Genomic DNA, 21,609 nt, shown 5'->3' with positions numbered 1-21,609 from the left:
TCAGCCTCCTGAGTAGCTGACGTTACAGGCATGCACCACCACGCCATGCTAATTTTTGTATTTTAAGTACAGATGGGGTTTCATCATGTTGGCCAGGCTGGTCTCGAACTCCTGGCCTCAAGCGATCCACCCACCTTGGCCTCCCAAAGTGCTGGGATTAGAGGCATGACCCACCTTGCCAGGCCCAAACACTGCATTTTGTTGAGGCTTTACTTTGATAAGCACATTGTCCATTAAAATGTCATTGATTTTTCTCCTATGTTTTTAAAAGTTTTTCTACTCCTTTCTGGTCCAGGAAACTTAGAGAACATTTGTTTTCCAGGGTCAGGAATATTTGGCCAGCTTTTATTTCTATTCTCCCTTGAATCTTGGAAAATAAAGGGAATGTTATGTGGTAATTTAGAGGTAAGGAACATACCTCTCTCGAGGGCTCTGCATCAGGTTCAGTTTAGGGTTGAGTTTAAGATTCAGGTTGATAATTATTATTCTTTAGGCAAAGAACCCACCCATAAAGTTCCTAGTTACAGATATTTTTTTCTATTTTCTACTACATCCAAAGTTTCCATCAAGTTAGGTAGAACGGGTTGGTAATTCAAACTAAAAATAATACGTGGCCTGCCTGCCAGGGTCTGTTTGTTTTTTTTTGTTTGTTTATGTGTGTGTGTGTCTTTGTTTTTGTTTGTTTGTTTGTTTGTTTGTTTTTACAAAGAAGGTCTTATTAGACGGAATCTATTGACTTAGGCAGGTCTGAAAAAACTTGTCAAGATTTTTTTTATATTGAATATTTTTAGAATAAAGCTAAGTTTCTTATAAACTTGAATATATTACCCATCAACATGGCATAAATATGAGAAAACATTTTAACCTCCATTTTGCAGGTAGAAAAATAAAATCAGAGATTTGTTTCTGGTCATATGGGCCTGTATGGCCCCAGAAATAGATTCTGTGACTTATGATTGAAGTCCACCAGAACGTGACATCTCTTGATAAAAGGCAAATGCCAAACTGCTGAGTGAGTTGGTATTATTTAACATTTATCAGAAAGCAATAGAGGTATTTACTTTGAGGAATTTGAGGTCTTAGATTTGTGTATCATTTAGCTTATTACTGATACAAAAAACATAAAATGTCTTGGTTTTATTTTGGGAAGGCAGACATAGAGTCTTTAAAACATGACAGAAAATTCCCCTGACATAGTAAAGCATGACTATTTGGAAATTTGTTTATACATCTGTTTTGAAAATAATCATTTAGCTAAGTGGTCACATCTTGATAAAAGACTCCCAGTGTCCATCTAATAAATGAGACTGGATGTAAAAATAGATTCAAATTTCATGCCTTATATTTTGTCCTTGGAAGACACACTAATGCTTTCCTGTCTACCACCTCTTAGAAAAGCATAAGGATTCACTTAATATGACAAAAAAATTAGTCTTCAAAATTGAAATGGAAACAGAACAATAATTTATAAATTATTGTGTTCCACCAGTTGCTCTGTTGTGTTGTTTATGTAATGTTATGTAGTAACTTATCCTGAACCATTATTTTAAGAGTACCATGAGCTTAAAAAGGTTTTGAGAGATTATTTTATTAGCCTTCCTCCCTACCTTGTGAGTCCACTGATAACATTTTCATAACCTCGCTTGGTAACGCACTCATTATACAATCATCCTCATTGCAGGTATTTTATCCTCTTACCAAACAGAAATTTTTCATGCTACAGTTCATTCTATTAGCTTCCTCATTTCCACTGAGGTTAGAATAGAATATCTAGTTTATTTTCTTTGAGCCTTACTTAGTGTACTGATTCTTGAGGGAGGAGGTGTGGCATCCTTTGCTCTCATTGGGAACAAACTACACCATTACCTCTGAAATGGCATGAGCCAGCATGTTTCTTAATATATTTTGTCATGCTTGGTGTTCACATTTTCAGCATATGAGGGAGGTGATGGATAAGTGACTTTTTTAAAAAGCTGCTGTAAAGCCTTTTATAAAGAATGACCTATTTTATTTTAAAACTTAATATCATCCGGTGGTTTCCTACAAGCCGAGGAATGAAACAAAGTAAAGGAAATGTTGTTCCAGAGATGATGACTTTTTTGACCATTTTCCTTTGTTTCTTTTGGTCTACTGCATTGGGTCAAGGATTTAGGGAGAAAGAAGAGATTGAGTCACAGTTTCAGAAAAGAAAGGGTGAGTTCAGTTTCCTCATTTTCAACTTTTTATTTATTTATTTATTTATTTATTTTTGGTCATGAATCAATTCACCATGTATAACTTTACAAAGTCTTCTTCTCAATTCCCCTACCACCCCTCTTCCCACAGCATCCCAAACTCTGGGTGTCTCTAGAGGCTGATAAACTGTTCTCAAAACCAAATAAGAGTCAAGGCACCTGGAGAGGTTTAGGCAGTGGGGAGAGGGGATTGGCTATCAATGTGGATCCAGACTAGGCCAATCCTAAGTGAAGTATATTGTTGTCTCCTAACAGCTGTTCTGTGGCCTCTGTGAAATGCCGTGGTGGCTTTCATCCAGATACCGGACAGCTGTGGCCTCACAAAGAGCATCGCCACAATTAGCATTAATTGGCTGTTTGTTGGTGGCCTCCACTGGCAACTCATTGAATCTTTTCTTTCCCTGCCTATCTCCTACCATCTTTATCTCCCTTTTTCTCCTCATTTTTGCTTTCCCTCTCCTTTTTATTTCCTTTGTCTTTTTCTCCCCCTCTGTCTTACCAGTAGGTAGCCTGGAAAAAAAAGAGAAGCAACAGTTCCTGAGGGAAGAATGCATTAACAACTCGGATGGGTGCTGTCTGCCAGCACTGCAGAGGAACCTACGGAGAGGGCTGCTGGGAGAGAATGCTCATACCTCCCAAGGCGTCAGCCTGCCCTCCCGCCCCCAAGTTGCTGTGCTCAAGGTGTGTCAGAGTTTATTCTGGGATTGTGTATTTTATCCATTGAGCTTCTCCTTTCATCACAAGGCAGAGAACACGGCTGTTTGTGGAATGGATGGGCCCACAGGGAATTTTGAGTGATTCAGTAGTTGTGGTGTAAGCCGTTCGTCATAACTCCCTGTCAGGCACAGAGTCACTGGAGGCAGTAGGTTATACAGTTTGTGATTCCTTGCTCTGATAAGAGCGGCGCTGTTTTAGGCGTTATGTATGGCAACCATATTTTCAAATCCAAAATCAGCATGCCTGCTGTTTCCAGACATTTTTGGATTTATAATGTATTTATTTGACATGTTTTTAAGAAAGTAAAAATGAAATGCCATTTTTTAAATTATGCACTTGACAAATCACTGGGAATTAGAAAGAATAAAATTCCACGAAACAAAGGCAACTTGAAAGTCCACGGTATGAGTTGTTAACATGACAGAACTGTCTGGATGCTCTTCTGCTCTTTCAAATAAGAATAAGGAAATAGTAGTGGCAACTGTTGTGCTTAAAATTTCCAAGTCTGCTTTCAGATTATCCAACTTTATTTTCTCAATCTCAATTTTAGACTCAAGAAGAGGACTAAAGAAAGTCTTGTGACTCATATGCTTGTTATTTTCCAACCAGAAAGAGGCAACAGTAGGACATGATGCTCTTTTACTATGGGAATATAAAAAAGTTAAACAATTTTGCAAAGGTTTTTTCATAAAAAGCCCAAAGCATTTTGCCCTAGGCTGCTTCTCTTTGGAATTTAAAACCCGTGTGGAACATCGTATGGGGAAATGCAACCGACATGCCCCTCGTTGGTTTGCATTTCACTCATTACATGTTGATTGCTAAGAACACATACATGACCAAGAAGATAGCCAAGCCCTTTGAAAGAACATATGAAATCTAAACAAGGAGCCTGAGTCGGGACAGTCTTAAACAGATGTGAAGTCCTCACAGCCTTTGCCATTTTGAAGATTAAATTACTAGCAAACCACTTTCAACAAGGGTTTTGGTTCTCAGAGTAATGACCAGGACCCATAACAGACATTAAAGAAAAAAAGTGAGGCTTATTTAGAGTTAGGGAAAATATCCCAACACCCGCTTGGACTCCCTAATTTTGGTAATCTGCTTTCTCTCATCTATATGATGGGAAAAGTCATACTCTGTCACCTTAGGATTATTCTGTTACTTAATGAGTATAAAATTACTTGAAAATCAATGTGGTAAATATTCTTAATAACTGGAACGAGCAATTGTGCACCATGCATAAAAAAAGAAATAGCTTTGGAGAAATGTAATTTCTTGGATGGACAGATTGTCTATCTGCTAGAGGAATGGCCCTCAGTTTTGTGATGTGTTTATCGTTCATTTAGAAAAATGATAGAAGAAATCTGAGAAATGACATAACCAGATTGGCTGTGTATCTTTTTGTTCTCCTATTTAAAAAAAAATTCCCTTCAAACACTTCTAACCTCAATAAATAAATAAATAAAAAGAAACAAAAGCCCCCAACAGAGTCCTAATTCTAACTTATAACCACTTAAAGTCTGGATATGCTTTGAACTTCACATTTAAAAGAAAGGTTTTTCTGATTTTCTATCAATCCCTCTCCTTAGCTTGCCATTTACAAACATACTTTCCTCCTTAAGAGCAAAAGCAAGTGAGAGAGAATTGGTTTAAAGCTGCTGAAGTCTCCACTGCAGGGGAGCACTGGTTTAATTCAATCAAGGTAGAATGAAGGTCTGAGAAGGGGAGAGATTTTAAGGCCTGGGTAATTGAGTGGAAGCAGCATTTCCTGAGTCTACACCTCCTTCTGCCATTGTTGGTGGGAACTATGGCAATATAGCTTTCACATCTCCACCAGTTAAAATACTGTGTTGTCAACTCCCTGCCTTTGTTCTTTCTTTTTTCCCATAAGGACATTGAGTAGTTTGAGAAGATACATGCAGTAAATGTACAATGCATATATTAGTAATATTATTTTGCTAACATTGTATGCTAGTCATAGGGAAGGTGTAATTTTTCTATGTGGTTTATATTATTTTTCTAAGCTTTGAAGTCTTTAACAATTTCGTCCATGAGATGCAAATTCAAAACTCATCAGGAGCCAAACTAATGAAAAAAATGAAAGAATTTGTAGGGAATGCTGAGGGTTGTGTCACAAGACAGGGCATTGCACAAGGCCACTACGTTTTGCAATTCCAGGGCACCCCCATTCACATCATATTGTATGTGAATGGTGCCCCCTAGTGTAGAGTAATGCAGAGGCCCTCTACATGCCCTGTTCATTCATTCATTCAGGACATCCTCAATGAGCCGACTGTGCGCCAAGCATGGTTCTAGGTGTTGGGGAGGTAGCAGTGAACAAAGTGGACAAGAATCCCTGCTCTCACGGAACCTAAAGGCATTCTCTTTTGATTATTGTTTTTTTAAAGGCAAAAAAGCAACCTGCCAACCAAACAAAATGCATTAATATGCAGAATTCAGCTAACAGGACGACAAATTAATGACTCTTGTCTAGGCTTTTAAATTATTTCTGTGATCATGAAGGTTTTAGCCACATGGAAAAAATACGCAATACGCTAACCACAAGCTTGCACCTACTGCTTAGCTTATGCCTAAGCTCTGGCTACATAGAAAACTCAGCTATCTATTACCCAGTATCTAAAACTCAGTATCTATCACTGAGAAAACTCAGTGATCTATTAGGTAACACAGGATGAAAAAGTAGAATAAAGTGGGGGTCATGCCATTCTGCCAAAGCATTGTCTGCCTAAATACCTGTCCTAAAGACTCATGGGAGAGGCAAGCCAATGAACAATGGTCAATGTGGCACCTTGAACCAATTCAGTCGGCTCTTAACTTCCCATACATTTAATTAAAATTTTTTTCAAACAAAAAGGAAGATTCCTTAAAGTATCAGGTCTCTTAGGGGTTATGCTAACAGAAGCAGGTGAAACACCAAATTTGAAGAGCTTTCATTAATAATTTCTCAGTCTTATGGCTTCTTAATGCTATTCAATGGAAAGTTTTAATTTTATCTGCAAAATGAAGCTAAAAGAATGTCGCCTAGCTCCTTCCCTGTCTGGAGGAACTTGGATTTTTTTTTTTTTTCTTTAGAAGCTTGGGTAAAACTAAAAAGAAACCTGTATTCAAGTTTCTGCAAGAAGCTTTAAAGAAATGCTGGGATGGTACTCAAATAGTTTACAAGTTTTCCACCTACAACTCACTTTGCATTTTCTTAAATAAGATAATGACTCAAAAAAATTTAAAGGACCTAGGTCACACATCTTACAAAGGGTTGGAGTCATGGTATAAAGGTATAAAGATTGTATATAAATGTTCATATTTTCCAAGAAACAGAGCAAAGACCACCTGTGATAACTCTTCCTTTTTTCTACCTGCCTTCCAGGATCCTTTCTTTCCAAAACCCCTCATAAATTAATGATAATGATAATCAGAAGAGAGAGTGTTGGCCATATCAATCTGCACATTATATTAAATTACTTTTCCCAAAGTTTGGAAGTATTTCCTGAAGGCTGTCAAGGGTATTAGTTTTTTTCTCTCTCTTTAAATCACAAAGCAAAATTCCACTGTCTCTCCCCAACCCCTTCTAAAAAAAAAAAAGTTGTCGAGTTTTGCTTTTCTATTCACTGCAGTCCTGGCCAAAGTAAAGCCCTCTTTCTCAATGACGTCAAGATCTTTACCAAGATTAGGCTTTCATTTCTCTATTGCAGCAATTAGCCAGGGAATGTATAAAAGGCGTCAGGGAGACTCACTGGGCTGCAGAGAGAGGCACTTTGCACCACAGACAGATAGCAAGAAGGGAAAGACAGAGAGTGAGAAAAAAGAGGAGTCAGTCGCTCCTTGGGAAGGGAGAGAGTGAGACTGGGAGAAAGAGAAGCACAGAAAGTGTGTGTAAAACGGAGTAAAGAAAGAAAAAAAAAAAAACTACCCTTAAAGCACATTAAAAAAAAAAAAACTCTGGCAATTCAAGAAAGAAACAGGCTACGTTTAAAGAGCATAGAGACAATGAAAGGCTAAAGAAAATTTTAAAATCTCTGCCACAGTCTCATAGGTGCTTGGAAATGAAAGTAGAACTGCCTGTCTTTAACGGACTCTGACAGAGGTAACTGGATTAGGGACGAGTACGCCAGCTTTTTTTTTTTTTTTTTAACATCTTAAATCCTGAAAAAAAAAAAAAAAAAAAAAAAAAAAAAAAAAAAAAAAGGCAGCAGCTCCGAATTGAATGAATTGATGGGCACACTCCAACTGCTGGGCTGGAGAGACTGGACTTAGTCTTGCCATTTCTGCTTCTTTGAAAGAGGAGACAACTTGGGCTTCCTTTTAATTTAGTTTTTTTTCCCCTTCTCCCCCAACCCCCAACCTTCCCCCTTACCTCCCCCACCCCCTTTATCACCACCCCCCTTTTAAATAAGAGGGTGAAGGGGAACCAGAGCGCACAAGGGAACTGACTCAGGAGGCAGAGAAGATGGGCATCCTCAGCGTAGACTTGCTGATCACACTGCAAATTCTGCCAGTTTTTTTCTCCAACTGCCTCTTCCTGGCTCTCTATGACTCGGTCATTCTGCTCAAGCACGTGGTGCTGCTGTTGAGCCGCTCCAAGTCCACTCGCGGAGAGTGGCGGCGCATGCTGACCTCAGAGGGACTGCGCTGCGTCTGGAAGAGCTTCCTCCTCGATGCCTACAAACAGGTGAGCTGAGCTGAGAAGGGCTTCTCCCTAGGTCTACAGGGGCAGGGGCTCATATGCTGGGGACCAGAGGCCATTGGGAGCATTGGGGGGAGAGCTGTGAAGCCCTATTTGTGGGGTTGCCAAGTGAGCCTCTAAGTTTACTTTCCACACCTGTTGCACAGGTTAGCTTGGGAGGGTGACAGCTATTAAGCCATAATGACTCTGTGTGACCTAATAAGGAATCTTTCTACTAAGGGTTATTAATATCTTGCTGTGATTTGGGAGTAGAAGGCATTTGTGCTGGTACAATAACTTGGGAAAAGTCAGAAAATGATGGAGAAGAGGAGACTGCTGCATTTATTCTGCTCTTGCCATAAACTGGAATTTTGATTTTTTGCTTGATGGGAGGCTGAGGTACACTGAGGAAGTATGTTCGAGGGGTGGGTACTGAAAAGCAAGAAATGAGAAATGCTACTCAGAACTCTCAGAGAGTTGACAAGATAAGAAAATGGTCATAGAAATTGTGATTGGGCATCGTAGCTGCTTGGTTTCTGGTAGAGGTAAGAGTTAATGAAAGCAAGCAGCTGTGTGCCACCTCCTCTACATTGATTCAAATTTGAACCCTTTGGAAGCGATTTTCAGGCAGTGATCCTGAGTTACTAGATATCAACTTGCAAAAGAAAAGTCTGAAAACTAGCTGTCGGAAATCCAGCATTTGTAAGGGAAGCCTCCTTTACTTTGTTTCTCAAAAATAAAATACGTTGCCCTAGAAAGAGATGATGGGTCTGTGATTCATTAAATCTCAGAGCTGTTATGAGCATTAGAGCAGTGGTCTCCCTTACCTGCTCAGGTAGTGCCCAGGGGCTGCTCTCTCAAAATCAGAGGTAGTGATCTTAGTTTCCAAATGAAAAATACTGTGTTCCAGGCTTTTTGCTGGTGAGAGATGTTAGTAGAGCATTTTCAACTAAGATCTTCAGGGGCACAGAGGATGATTTTCAGTCTTTTGTCAGTTTTCCCCCACCTGCTATGCCCATATGACTTCTAAAGGTCCCCTTCACCCCCTCAACCAGGCTTGAGAAGAATGAACTATTTTGGCAAAAGTAGTTATCAAAATAGACAATCTTGGTTTCCCTAAAAGTGTTGTGGGACCTTGCCCAAGATGCCAGAAAAAGCAACTGTACATCTGTATTTTAGAGGAATATAGAAGCCAGGTGTTCAAGTGAAGTGGTGTGTTTTAGGCAGGCAGCACCTTAGAACCAGAGACGGGGAACTCGAAATAATAGAGGCGCAAGGGAATGCATCCTGCATAAATAAACACTAGAAAACTAAAACCATGCGCCAAGAAAAGAGAAGAAGTAACTTGTAAAATTACAAAGAATTCAGGACAGGATTGTTCTTCTGAAAATCAGATGTTCAAGAAGAAAATATCTGTTGTGAACTAGGGAAATTTTACCACAATGCACATCTTTATTATTGATAGTAACCCAAAGAGGGTTTGTGTTTATTGTTGTTAAAAATGTGAATAGTAAGAGCTCTTATTAGTAGATGGAAATTCTTTTATGAGAATATGAATTGGTGCTCAAAGTTCTAACAGTAAAAACTCATTTATATTGTGCATGTCAGCGAGGACGGGAGATCTAGAAAAGTAGATATTGAATTGATTATTTCATTTCCACAAAAGTATACATTGAATGGGAAGTTTTTAATGGTTTGTTTTAGTGGAAGGCAATTTGGAGGCAGGTGGAGGAGTACACAAGTATATCAGACATATTATTAATTAGGAAGTTCCCTCTTCAACATCATATTTTATACGTGTTAGCAGATACCATGGAAATATCAGTGATTTGATCTCAGTATATTAAACTCTTACTTTTTGGAAGGACAATTGCCTTTTGCCTATAAAGTAAAAAAAAAAAAACTTATTGGAAGAATTTTACTTATATACATATATTTCTTATATAAATGTCATGTTTCATTAAGAAAAACATGAAAAACAGTCATCTCTCATATAAACAATGGGCGCTGTAATGTTACTCACAAATATTAAGTGAGGTTGTTTCTCCCATTAAGCAGCTTATTGAACATAAAATGGAAAAGCAAACAAATACATCTTTAATAAAGTTTATTGCTTTTTTCACCAATGTATAGTGTTCCATTGTGTTGCAATATGTTGTTATTCCTATTCTAGGAAATTGCGAAGGATGAGTGATTTGTTTTTTCTTTTTGCATGTGGTTTGTATATTCCTATTCTGTATTTCTTTGTCCCTGCCTACTGATTTGATTAGTGACCAAGTTCATGACTGATGTTATTATGTTTGCTTTTGATGATTTATGTAATAGCTACCATGTGCAGAAGCAACCCCAGGACCCACATATCCAGAAACAAGACTGGACTGGGTGTGTGATAAATGGAAACATTATGAACACAGCTGGAACTGAATGATGGTCTCTTTTCTGTCTTCAAGTATGGCAAGGGTGGTGGTTTCTGTGGTGGCATTTGAGGGTCACTCAGAATCTCTCAACCAGGTTGGATCACTTCTCTGAATGCTCTTGTCATCTGTGCCACTGTCTTTGGGTGTAGTCATTTCCAGAGACGTTGTAAGAGGTTCTGTTTGAGATGGCATCACACTATTTCATAACCCTGACTTGCATTATTTTGAGGCTGCCCATCCCCAGAAGTGAAGTTTTCCAGGATGAGAGGGGTGTGTGCCCATGTGATACAACTACACATGTGATTTACTGTTATTAATTCTCCTTGTTGCTGCATGTCAGATGCCTGGAAAGATATGTAGAGAAAGTGGAGTAAAAGTATTATCCCTGTGTTTTGCCTTCACAAGGGGCAACACAGAAATAAGGAAAGAACAAAATATTTTCTTTTCTTTTCTTTTTTTTAAAATAAACCCTTTCTTAAAAGGTTGAAAGGGATTTGAATTAACTTTATGGAGAAGCCTTTAAAGATAATGTGAGTTTAGTAAGAGATGGATTCTGTGTACAATTTTGATTGAAAGGAAAGTCTATAGACACTGGTGAGAGACCCTGAGGTGAATAAAAGGTGTTTGTTATTTAAGTTTCTTTAGTCAGTGTCATTGCATCTGAACAGTATATCCTTGTGCTGGCGCTCAGAGACTAAAAACATGCAACCAATAAGCAAATTGCTCTGTCTGGGAGCCTGGCTCTTACCTAAATGAAGTGTAAAAGTAAACACACAGTATAGATGCTGACAGGCAGTTTAGCTTCTGCACGGTTAATATTGCAGAGGTACAGAAAACATATTCATTTGAACATATAATTTTGGTTTTGAAAGGGTCTCTTTAACATTCTCCTCCTCCTCTTCATTCACCTCAAGCCTTTGACACTAGTTTCCACAATGGAAAATGGCCCTTTTAAGAGAGAAACAGTCCCAAAAGAACACAAAGCAGGCCACAGCCAGAGCTTGTCCATCACTTGGATAAAACATTGGGGAATGATAGAGCTTACAGCTACATTTTCAAGGTACAAATTAAAAAGAGAATAGCTAAAAGGGAATTGAGCTCAGAGGAAGGAGTACGTAGCCTATTCTTCAACTCTGATTTATTTGGCCAATCTGAATATAAATGGTTAAATCTCTGCTTAATGATAGTTTGGCCATGTTTCTAAGGACATTGATGTAGCCTGGTCATTATGTCAAAGAATTTGAAACTTCCTGATAGTTAATAAAGCCATTTTCAGGGCTTTGGATAGCAAGAAGTATGTGTGAAAATTCTGCTACCACACACCCACCCTTCATTTTTGTAATTTGCTTTAGTTTCTGTTATGAGATTATGTGATATATTGTCCACAAGGCTTTCTCAGGCTGTGGAAAAGAAAAAGAAATAAAATCCCAAAACAAGAAACAAGGTTAGTAGTATATGCTGTATTTTCTGCTTCTACTTGATGAATGGTTCTTTTCTCCCCCTTGCCCTGCATTTCACAGTCCACATGCTAAAGCAGCATTTCCTTTTTCCCCATGCACTGAACACTGAACATCATCAAGGGAATCAAATTTTTATATATGCTATATGTTTATGTTCGTGTTCATATTTATAAAGATTTCCATTCCAACATTTGAACTTGGCCCAGAGATGTCTTCTGTTGTAAAAATGCAAATCCTTTATTTACCTCCTTTGTTGGTGTTGTGTTGATGTTGCTTGCAAAAACATAAGAGAGGACCACTGTAATAGTGCAGATGAGAGAGATAAAAGTCAGCGATGACAATATCACATTTTACGTATGTCCTTTCTGATCCTTGCAAAATAAAGGGACCCTTTGGGAACATCGGAACTTCAAGACCAATTAGTGGAAATGATGCTTCTTGTGTTTGGGCATTAAATACTGGGCAGGGTTCTCTTTAGAGCGGCTAATGCTGGCAGGGAAAGAGGTACCGACCTAATTACTCTTCCGCAAGAGTAAAAAATGCCTTTTGAATGCCTCTTTGGCAAATATGTCTCATTAAGGACAAAAACCAAACACAAACCCTCTAAGAAGGAGAAATTAAGATGATAGGTAACTTGTGGCCAGACTTTCTGTGCCACTGTGGGAAATTAAAACAAAGTTTGGGAGTACCAGGGGATAACTTGTTTTTGTTGAGCTTCTTTCCTGCAGCCTAAATGTTATTATGGGACCAACTTTATTTTCTTCATCATTTTGGCTCTGTGTCAAGGAATGCTTTGCTCGTGGGGAGAGCAAAGAATCTTCCATCATCGAAGACAATGGTGATTCTCCCAGCCTGTCTCAGCAGGGTGCATAACCCAGCAAACTAAGAAGTTCTCCATTTGAAACTCTGGTCTATTAGGAATTTAATTTTTATGGTGACCAAATGGGGAGATGAGAATGAACAGTAATATCCTTTTAGAATATTTTCTTTTAGGTTAAAGGAAACTTCCATATCTAAAAAAAGGTTTTTTTCTTTATTTTAGCTAAATTGTCCTCCATCAGGTTTTAGCAAAGATGGACACATTTTATGACTAGTATATGAAGCTTATAAAAGCAGACTACTGGTCTACTCACATTTGGATTTATGGATGGTGGGTGTGTATTTTTCCTTCTTAGTTTTATTAATAATATTAATTTTATCTATGCATTTTCTCTTGCCTAGGCACCTTCATGAATAAGCATATCCATTTATGACATTATAACATTCAGTAAGGGACCCTGGCTTACTGAACAAAATAAAAAGAACAAAAAACAAAATAAAAAGAATAGGCCACATTTGTTTTGTGCACTGACCAGATGAGACTGTCAAGGACAGATCAATAACATTGAGTGCTGATTTTGGTAGTACTCTATGAGAGGGCCCCAGGATTCATATTTCTAAATTTATCTGCCTCAGTGAGCTTATCCATCACCCAAATATGATTATGTTCATTGCAGGTCAGGGTTATCATTAAGTGTAAAAGTCTTCACTGACCTAGGATTATAACAACTAGCATTCATTCAATAAAATAAATACTTCCCAGTCTAACCCTAATCCTAACAAAATGCTAAATCCCCCACATAAAGAGCATTACGAATTTGGTAACTTTCCTAATTTTTTTATTTTAGACCGACAGTGTTGTACTTACTCTAAATTTCCCAAGGCAAATTAGTCTGTGTTTTGGAAAGAATTCTGCAGCTGAACTATACATTGTTTCTAAGAAGGAGAAGGTGCCTTAACTTTCCAAGAAAATTTACTGCAGGTAATAAGAGAGTCCCCTGTGACTAAAGCAACAGATTAGATTATTCAGTTGAATAATCAGACATAATGAAAGGATCAACAGGTCTGCTCAGATGAATCAGGGGGTTAGAGGTGCATTTGTCAAGGCCACATAATTGTTCATGGGTTTCAAAAATGATTCCAAAATGCAGATGAATGTTTTTACCTGTCAAGAACCTACAAGTGTACAGGTTGCTTACTTAACAGGAAGTCCCTACAACGGACTAATCTGAATGCATTTAGGTCTTCTTATCACGGTACGTTGAGGCACACAGTACACATTATATTGTTAAAACACCCCTTCTAGAATCATTACTATTATTTCAAATGGGAAAGATCTAAAGAGAAGAGACTTCTACCCACTACATAGATCTATAAAAAAAAAGAAGTACAAAAAGAACTCACGGCTTAAAAGGTTAATAATACCTTCAACATGTATATCTTTAAATTTGATGTATATTTTCATGCCTTAAAGACTAGGGTAGTTCATATGAAAGAATCCAGCTAAATGTGCTTATTAGATTTCTCCGTGTAGTGTCATTTGCAAATTAATCAAGAAAGTTAGTATAAGCAAAATAATTTTCTCTGTGGTGGTGACTAAAAAACAAATGTACTTACTTAAATCACACCAGCATCTTCCTTTCTGAGAAGGAAGATTATTACAGTAAGATTTCTCTTAGAACACTAATAATGCTTATTTCAAACCTTCCCTGCTAGGATTTTTCAGAAGGGAGAGAAAGAACTTTAATTCTTTCTCTACAGTTAAAATGAGTTATGCATTAACATTAGATAGAAGCTTCTGAATAAAAGTCCTTGAGTGGGTTATATCAGTTTGGATTGTTACATCTTTAACAATTCACTTCGAAGTGACTTCAATTAACAGTAGCATTATGTGTGGCTGTATGTATATGAGGGAAATAAGTCAACCCAGTTGGAAGTATATTGTAATATTAAGGATAGTATATAAAAATCAATTGTACTGTCCCTAAATTGTCCCTAATGTTATTGGCTTTGATTAAACCATTCTAAGGAAGATCCAATCGTATTAATTCAAACTGAAGTAATTAGCTCTTTTATTGTTGCCTGCTTTTTATGATCAATTTACAGATTCAAAGGCTGCAAACTTTCCTTCATTCTGTTCTCAACTATTTAAACCATGTGCAAAGGGAGCACATGAAACAATTTTTATCTCTACCTCTTCTGCCCCAATATTTTATCATTCAGAGGAGCTTGTTAACAAATTGTGGGGTAGAAAAGTACTTTTTAATGTGACTTCCTAGATAAAAAGAAGGAAACAAGCACACATGGAAAATGAGAAATTGACTTAAAGTAGAATTCTGGAGTAACCATTTTTGTTTTTTTGTCTGTTTTTATTTTTTTTTTTAATGGAAATTGTAAGATTGGAGTGGTAAGAACCACCTTGTAAGCAGTGGCAGTAGAAGCCTCCAGGGAGGATGCCATATTGAGGAGAGTGCAAAGCTTTGCTCAGGGCATTTAAAAAAACAAAAACAAACACAGAATTGCCCAAGAATGATGACGTTCTGTTTCACATGGTGGGGTAGCATCTGATAAGGACAACACACACCCATACAGTTACAGTGCACAAAGAGCTCTTTTTCTCATGTTGTCCTCCAGTTGCCATATGTGGAAGACAGGCATTATTATTTCCATTTTACAGGTGGGAAAGCTGAATCACTAAAGAGGTTAAGTGGAAGTAACACTTCTTATAAGTGGTAGACCTCAGGTTTTCTAGATCTGGCCAAGAATAGAGCCCACTGGTATCACTGGCCATTGGTTGAGATTAAATGACTTAGTATCATGCAAGAAAATGAAGGTCCTGCCTGGTGTTTCAGAATTCAGAAAGAGGTACCATGTCCCAAGACCCTGATAATTTGTCTTAAAGTAGACCATTTGCTTCTAATTTTTAAAATGAAGTCAATTAATCATTTGTTATAGAATGCATGTTAAGAATTGACAGCAAAATAAGGATAGTAAAGAATACCAGCCTTGGCTTAATTTTAAAAAGAGTTAACTCCAGTGCCTTCAGTGATGAAAATAATTATCTTCAGTGACTATACAGAATGAAAAAGACTTTTATTATCTTTTGGGCCATTCTTTACATTACCTGCCATCATGCCTCTTTACTCAAATCAATAAATGTTTACCAAATGCTCTGAAGGAAATACCACACTCTATTAGAGCCAATTGTAACTATTTAATGTGAATTCAAGTGGCAATGTGTTTAATGTGATATTCTCGCCTTCTTCTTCTTTTTTTTTTTTTTTTTTTTTACCGTCAGGTGAAATTGGGTGAGGATGCTCCCAATTCCAGTGTGGTGCATGTCTCCAGTGCAGAAGGAGGTGACAACAGTGGCAATGGTACCCAGGAGAAGATAGCTGAGGGAGCCACATGCCACCTTCTTGACTTTGCCAGCCCTGAGCGCCCACTAGTGGTCAACTTTGGCTCAGCCACTTGACCTCCTTTCACGAGCCAGCTGCCAGCCTTCCGCAAACTGGTGGAAGAGTTCTCCTCAGTGGCTGACTTCCTGCTGGTCTACATTGATGAGGCTCATCCATCAGATGGCTGGGCGATACCGGGGGACTCCTCTTTGTCTTTTGAGGTGAAGAAGCACCAGAACCAGGAAGATCGATGTGCAGCAGCCCAGCAGCTTCTGGAGCGTTTCTCCTTGCCGCCCCAGTGCCGAGTTGTGGCTGACCGCATGGACAATAACGCCAACATAGCTTACGGGGTAGCCTTTGAACGTGTGTGCATTGTGCAGAGACAGAAAATTGCTTATCTGGGAGGAAAGGGCCCCTTCTCCTACAACCTTCAAGAAGTCCGGCATTGGCTGGAGAAGAATTTCAGCAAGAGATGAAAGAAAACTAGATTAGCTGGTTAAAGGTATGATTATAAGAGAGCTTATTGTTTAAAAAAGTTATATAAAGGCAAGGAAATTAAGAACTGAATCCATATTTCAACAGAGCCCTATTGGCTTACTGAAAGACAGGAGTTTATCTATCGGAAGAACATGAATCTCTAACAGCTCCATACTTCTTTCACTACTCAAATGGCATTGGGCTGAGTAAGTAACCGTATCACCTCTCTTCTTAGTAAAAAGCCCTATGTGAAAAGATCCCAGAATGGAGAGGAAGAAACCCTAATTCAGCATGTGTTCATTCTGCATTGAGAAGGAACTGATACATCTGATGCATGCTTTGAGACCAGAAGAAAAGACTTACCTGAATAATTACTACATTAGGGAAGCTACTGTCTACGTTAAGATAAAGGGTATTGCCTTGGCTCTATTTGGCATGGATGGAGCCCAGTTGGAAAATTCCCAAATATTACAACAAGTCCTTGAACCCAGGCCATGTGGTTAGACGTTGGTGTTAAGGTTAGACCTCATGTTAGAGTCGTTTCTGATGTTCCAGCTTCTAGCCATGTAGTGCTCTCAGTCTTCATATCCCAGAAATTATTGGTATATTTGTAGATACCGAGAATGATCCCTCAGTCTGGGAGGTTAGAATGATCATCTGTAATCTGAGGGTTAATTTCTAGGCAGGTGGAGAGAGTGGTAAAAAAGAAATGAAATTGACAAGCTAGGAAAGAGGAGGCAGAAAGATTTGGAAAATTCACAGAGTTTCACCCTTAAGCTGTAGAGAGTGGGACTCATTTGTTAGCCACAGAAACACAGAAACATACACAAGGCCAGAAAAAGAAGGAGCTCAACTAAAAGTGGCATAGAGAATACACATATAAAAACAATATATTTGTCATATGCTCCTAGAGAGGAGAAAGGGGTGATTGAAAGAAAAAAAATACTTAAATATTTGTAATTGTGAGGGGTTTCTTTTGGAAATAATTACTTTTGAACCATGTATGTGGTATGTATATTTTCAGTGGGTTAATTATACCCCATGATACCTATTAAAGGAAAACCAGTGGGTCTGGTGGTGCTGGTCTTTTCCTCCCCATTCCTACAATTTCTATGTGGCCCAAGTCATTCCTAATCTTGGTCTCTATAGCAGTGTTCTCTCTGCATGCTGAGCTGAAGAAATTATACGTACACACATACATACATACATACATACAGATATATGTATATATATTCTCAGCTGCTGCGGGAGGTAGGTACCATGGCCATTCAGCACAGCCTTGATTTCCTCCCAAAGTAGGTGAGCTATAGTGAAGAATAGGTGCAAACAAACAAGCTTACTTCCATTGCAAAATAGAAGAAGAGGAAGTTAGAGATAATTCCGATCAATCATTTTGGAGGCTTTGTTATAAGGCAACCCCCGGTATATCATGGAATTTCCATTGACATTTGAATTTGGACTTGGATCTTCCTTTGGTCCCATTAGCTGAGGTTTAGTAATCTAAAGTCCCTATAGTATATGATTATAATGCTATTTTAAAATATATATATAAAATATTTTTTTCCTTTTAAAATAGACACTATAGTTTTACCCATAAGTAATATTTAAAGATTATAGCCCCCAAAAGAATGGACCAATCACTTTCGTATCATAATTTCTTTTTGGTAAATATGAGACTATTATGAAATCATAGTATATGATTGTATTTAAAGGTACAATCAAAGGATCTTTTGTCCATTCCATTAATAACTGAATAAAAAATAAATAAAATGGATAGAAAAAAACTAAAGTTGAAAATACATTCTTAAACTAGTTGTCTGAAATGAGAAAAGAGTGAGAACTAGGTGTGCAAGAACCAAACGTATTTTATTTTATTTTTTAAATGGGAGCAACATATCAGTCGTGTCACCAGCTGGTATATTGTGTAAATATTAAAGCTCCATTGGGACTGATTTTTCATGGCAACATCAGCTTTCTAATGTTCTAAATTCTATAAAAACCACCCACAAAGAAACAAAGCAAATTTCATTATCTAATGAGTTGCTGGAAAATCATATTGAGAATAATTATTTCAGATTCTTCAGTTGTTAACCTCTACATTCAAGGCTTATCTCTGCCCCCATTGATTTTTAACCTCAAAATGGTGTTGAGATTTACGTGGAACCCTAAAGCAGTAAAATAAAAAATCTGGTTGCAGCACATTCACACTGTTGTCCTTAAACTTCCCCTTTGTTCTATATGTACGATAAAGTAACAGTATGTCAGATAAGCCGGTGGGGGGATGAGATTAGGCTGAGGCAGTGCTAGTCAACTGGGGAAAAGGATGATGGAAAAATCACCCAGTTGTGCTGTATTTTTAAAGAAGGAGGTCGTTTATGTGTGCAGACAATTCTCCCTGAGGTTAGCCCAAAGGAGAAATGAAGCAGAGGAAGGAAACATAGAAAGACATGGGCTATCAGGGAGGAAGATGTTCAATAGAACATGCAAGAATTTCTGGAAGAAAGGCTGTGGAAGGGCCAATGGAGAAAATGAATGGACAAAGCTCAGGAATCCTACACTATGTACAATGTCTTGGTGTTATCAGGGTTAAGCCTATAATTATGTAACCTATTTATCGCAACATGAATTTTTATGATTTCTTGTGATGTATTCTTTTATGAAATTAACAAGAACTCATTATTTTGAGGTAGAGGAAAATCAATGCTTTATCTGATATGCTGAGAAATTATTAGATTGCCAATACTCATGTACGTATCATGTGTTTTATAAGGTATGTTCCTTTGAAGAATTGTAGTTCTTAGTCCCACAGGGAAATGTGTATCTATTTATATATCATAGTATAAATCTATGATATATTTATATCATATATAAAAGTCTGAGTTCTCTTTCTTAGTCCCTAATCATGTTTCTCCCATAGGCTGTGTTTACATGGAGCTATCGGTTTAGCCTTTTAAGCTTCATTAGCTTGTCTATTATTGAAATAGTTTCCAAGAAATTTTAGATATTATCATAGCATCTGGGTCTACTCAAACACTTATTGTTTGAAAGACTTATGTCTTGGACCTATCAAAAACTGACTTTATTTATTGCTTAGTGAAAATACTAGTGGGATCAACAATGATTTTCTTGAATGGGCATGAATGGAGATGCCCACACAGTAATGTAGAAATGTTTCATACAGCTATTAAAATGTAACTGACCTCCTTAGAGGCAGATTAGTAACTGTTCCTACTTTGTATAGCTAAGTGACAGTCACTTAACTTACATGACTTTCTTCTTTCACATTGGGTCTCTGGTCCTGTGTCTTCACCTCATTTATAGCACGTCTCCTTGATTTTTGGTAGTATCAACTTCCCAGTGATCTGTTCAGTTAAGTTCTTCTCCCATTAACCAGGAAGTGCTTATTCTCTCATCACAGTGGGAAGAATAGCCTATTGTCTTTCATTTTGCCTGAGTGTATTTTACTATTTGGGCTCTGAAATAAAAATTATGAAATATGGTGAGGTCACATGTTGGTGCTGCCTTGCTGCATAAAATTCTAGAGGGCCGGTTAGAGACAGTATGTATGCCTTTGGGAAAATTCAAAGGTGGATTACAAGGTGTCCTCAGCATGCCCTATGGCCTATGTGCGAAGCAAGAGGAATTGACTGATTTACAGGACTTCTCTTTATGTCAATCTTAAGAGGATGGATGAATCTGGACATTTGTTCCACCCAACCTCTGACTGATGGTTTGGAAAATAACTTTAATTAGGATCATATGACCATTGAAAAAGGAAAAATGTAGACATTGACTTCCGTCCCGCTGAAGGTTTAATGAAAACCTTTACTGGCATTTAGAGCTTTTCAGAACATCCCCACTGTCATGTGTCTCAGCAGTGGAGACTGCAAGTAAGGCTTTTAATTTTAGGAGGTTTTTTTTGTTTGTTTTCCCTAAATGGTATTGCCAAAAGTCAGAGTTAAAATATATATAGTTAGATTCCAACTTCCTCCTTCACTCTAAAAATAAAATCCAAACCCACTCTTCATATATGCTTCCAGAATGGGGCTTAAGTACCAATCTCTGCTTTGCAATGGGCACAATCTTGGTCATGTCCTGAGGCTCTCTAAGAAAAGAGAGGATCCAGGATGGGAGAGCTAGAAAGTTGCTAACTGGGAAGAACAAGGCCCTGAGGGCTTGGTCTACCAATCTGGGAAGATTTGAAAACAAACTTCTCGCAACTGAAGGAAGGCTGAAGGCTGCTGCAAGTCATTGAGTGACTTTAGGATGAGCAAAACATTGGGCCACTTCCTAATGCCCTATGTGTATAGTACCAGAAGCAAGGTCTCAGACTTAACAGACCCAGCTCTGTTCCAAAGTGAGTCTGAACCAATAGAAAGCAAACATGTGCAGATATCCAAACAAGACTGCTCATGCAAGTCGGGGCTGGCTGCCCGTCTTAGGCAGCAACAGCAGAGCTCCAGGGAGCTTATTCAATATTTACTGAGACTTCGAAGACCCAGCAGATGTTTAATGAAGTCACTATTTTGGCTCAAACCCTCCATTTCTCCCCCTCCCCTCAAAAAGCCAACAGGTAAACACATAAATGAAAGAAACCCACAGAAGGGGATGGGAAATAAAGAAAATTCTCTCAAGACTTCTCCAGGCCCATGTCACTGGTCAGCGTGGTTTTTATGTGTATTAGGATTGGGGGATGTGAAGAAATAAGTATCCAGTACTTTATAACCAAAGCAATTAAATGATATTGGGTAGGGAATGTTGGCCAGTTTTGTTTAGTTTTGCATCACATTGTCACCAGACTCACTAGCCCAAGTAATCGGGCGCCCGAAGAGGGAGACAGAGATGTGCAGAGTTGACCAGTGTGCGGATGATAACTACTGACGAAAGAGTCATCGACTCAGTTAGTGGTTGGATGTAGTCACATTAGTTTGCCTCTCCCCATCTTTGTCTCCCTGGCAAGGAGAATATTCGGGACATGATGCTAAGAGTCCTGGGTAAATGTGGTGAGAATGCATGCGTGCATATGCTACACATATGTGCTTCTCAGTTGCAGAAAATGAACTGCTTTGGAGATTATCAGTAGAAAGAGTGTTATCATATTGGTGCTGAGTGCTATGTGTGCTTATACAATTTGTTCTTGTATTTTAATAAACTTTGAATAAAACAATAAAGCTACTCTTTGGTTCTATTTGTTTATTTTAACATTTCTCCCTAGAACTTGCCCCAGGCTGGGACATATTCATGGTTGACAAGGGAAAGAGAATCCATCATTCTAATATTTATTCCTTGGTATTTGTGGGCAAAGTAGCCAGCAATGCCAGATTATTTTAATCTCATGCTATGTGCCAGGGTCGTCAAGGAAATCAAGACAAGTAAAAAGAAAATCTTCAGATACTTTCCATATTT

The 21,609-nt window shown here is 38.1% G+C and overlaps 1 protein-coding gene across 3 annotated transcripts; it reads left to right on the top strand.

Annotated features, from left to right (window-relative positions):
• The first annotated feature begins 2,791 nt into the window (after window positions 1–2,791).
• Window positions 2,792–21,378, top strand: DIO2 (iodothyronine deiodinase 2). 3 transcript variants are annotated; one of them, XM_063596090.1, is made up of 4 exons: window positions 2,792–2,915; window positions 7,364–7,638; window positions 12,552–12,659; window positions 15,627–21,378. In XM_063596090.1, exons 2-4 carry the CDS (start codon window positions 7,417–7,419, stop codon window positions 16,224–16,226), a joined length of 930 nt encoding a protein of 309 aa, XP_063452160.1. In that variant the 5' UTR covers window positions 2,792–2,915; window positions 7,364–7,416; the 3' UTR covers window positions 16,227–21,378. The 3 variants fall into 3 exon arrangements, with proteins under 3 accessions (XP_063452160.1, XP_063452161.1, XP_034793828.1); XM_063596091.1 differs by lacking the exon at window positions 12,552–12,659 and having other exon boundaries at window positions 2,810–2,915; XM_034937937.3 differs by lacking the exons at window positions 2,792–2,915; window positions 12,552–12,659 and having other exon boundaries at window positions 2,990–7,638; window positions 15,627–16,271.
• Window positions 21,379–21,609: the final 231 nt, after the last annotated feature.

Source organism: Pan paniscus, chromosome 15 (assembly GCF_029289425.2).
Source record: "Pan paniscus chromosome 15, NHGRI_mPanPan1-v2.0_pri, whole genome shotgun sequence".
Lineage (NCBI taxonomy): Eukaryota > Metazoa > Chordata > Mammalia > Primates > Hominidae > Pan > Pan paniscus.
The sequence above is the reverse complement of the archived record's forward strand: the minus strand, read 5'-3'. Positions and strand labels throughout refer to the sequence as shown.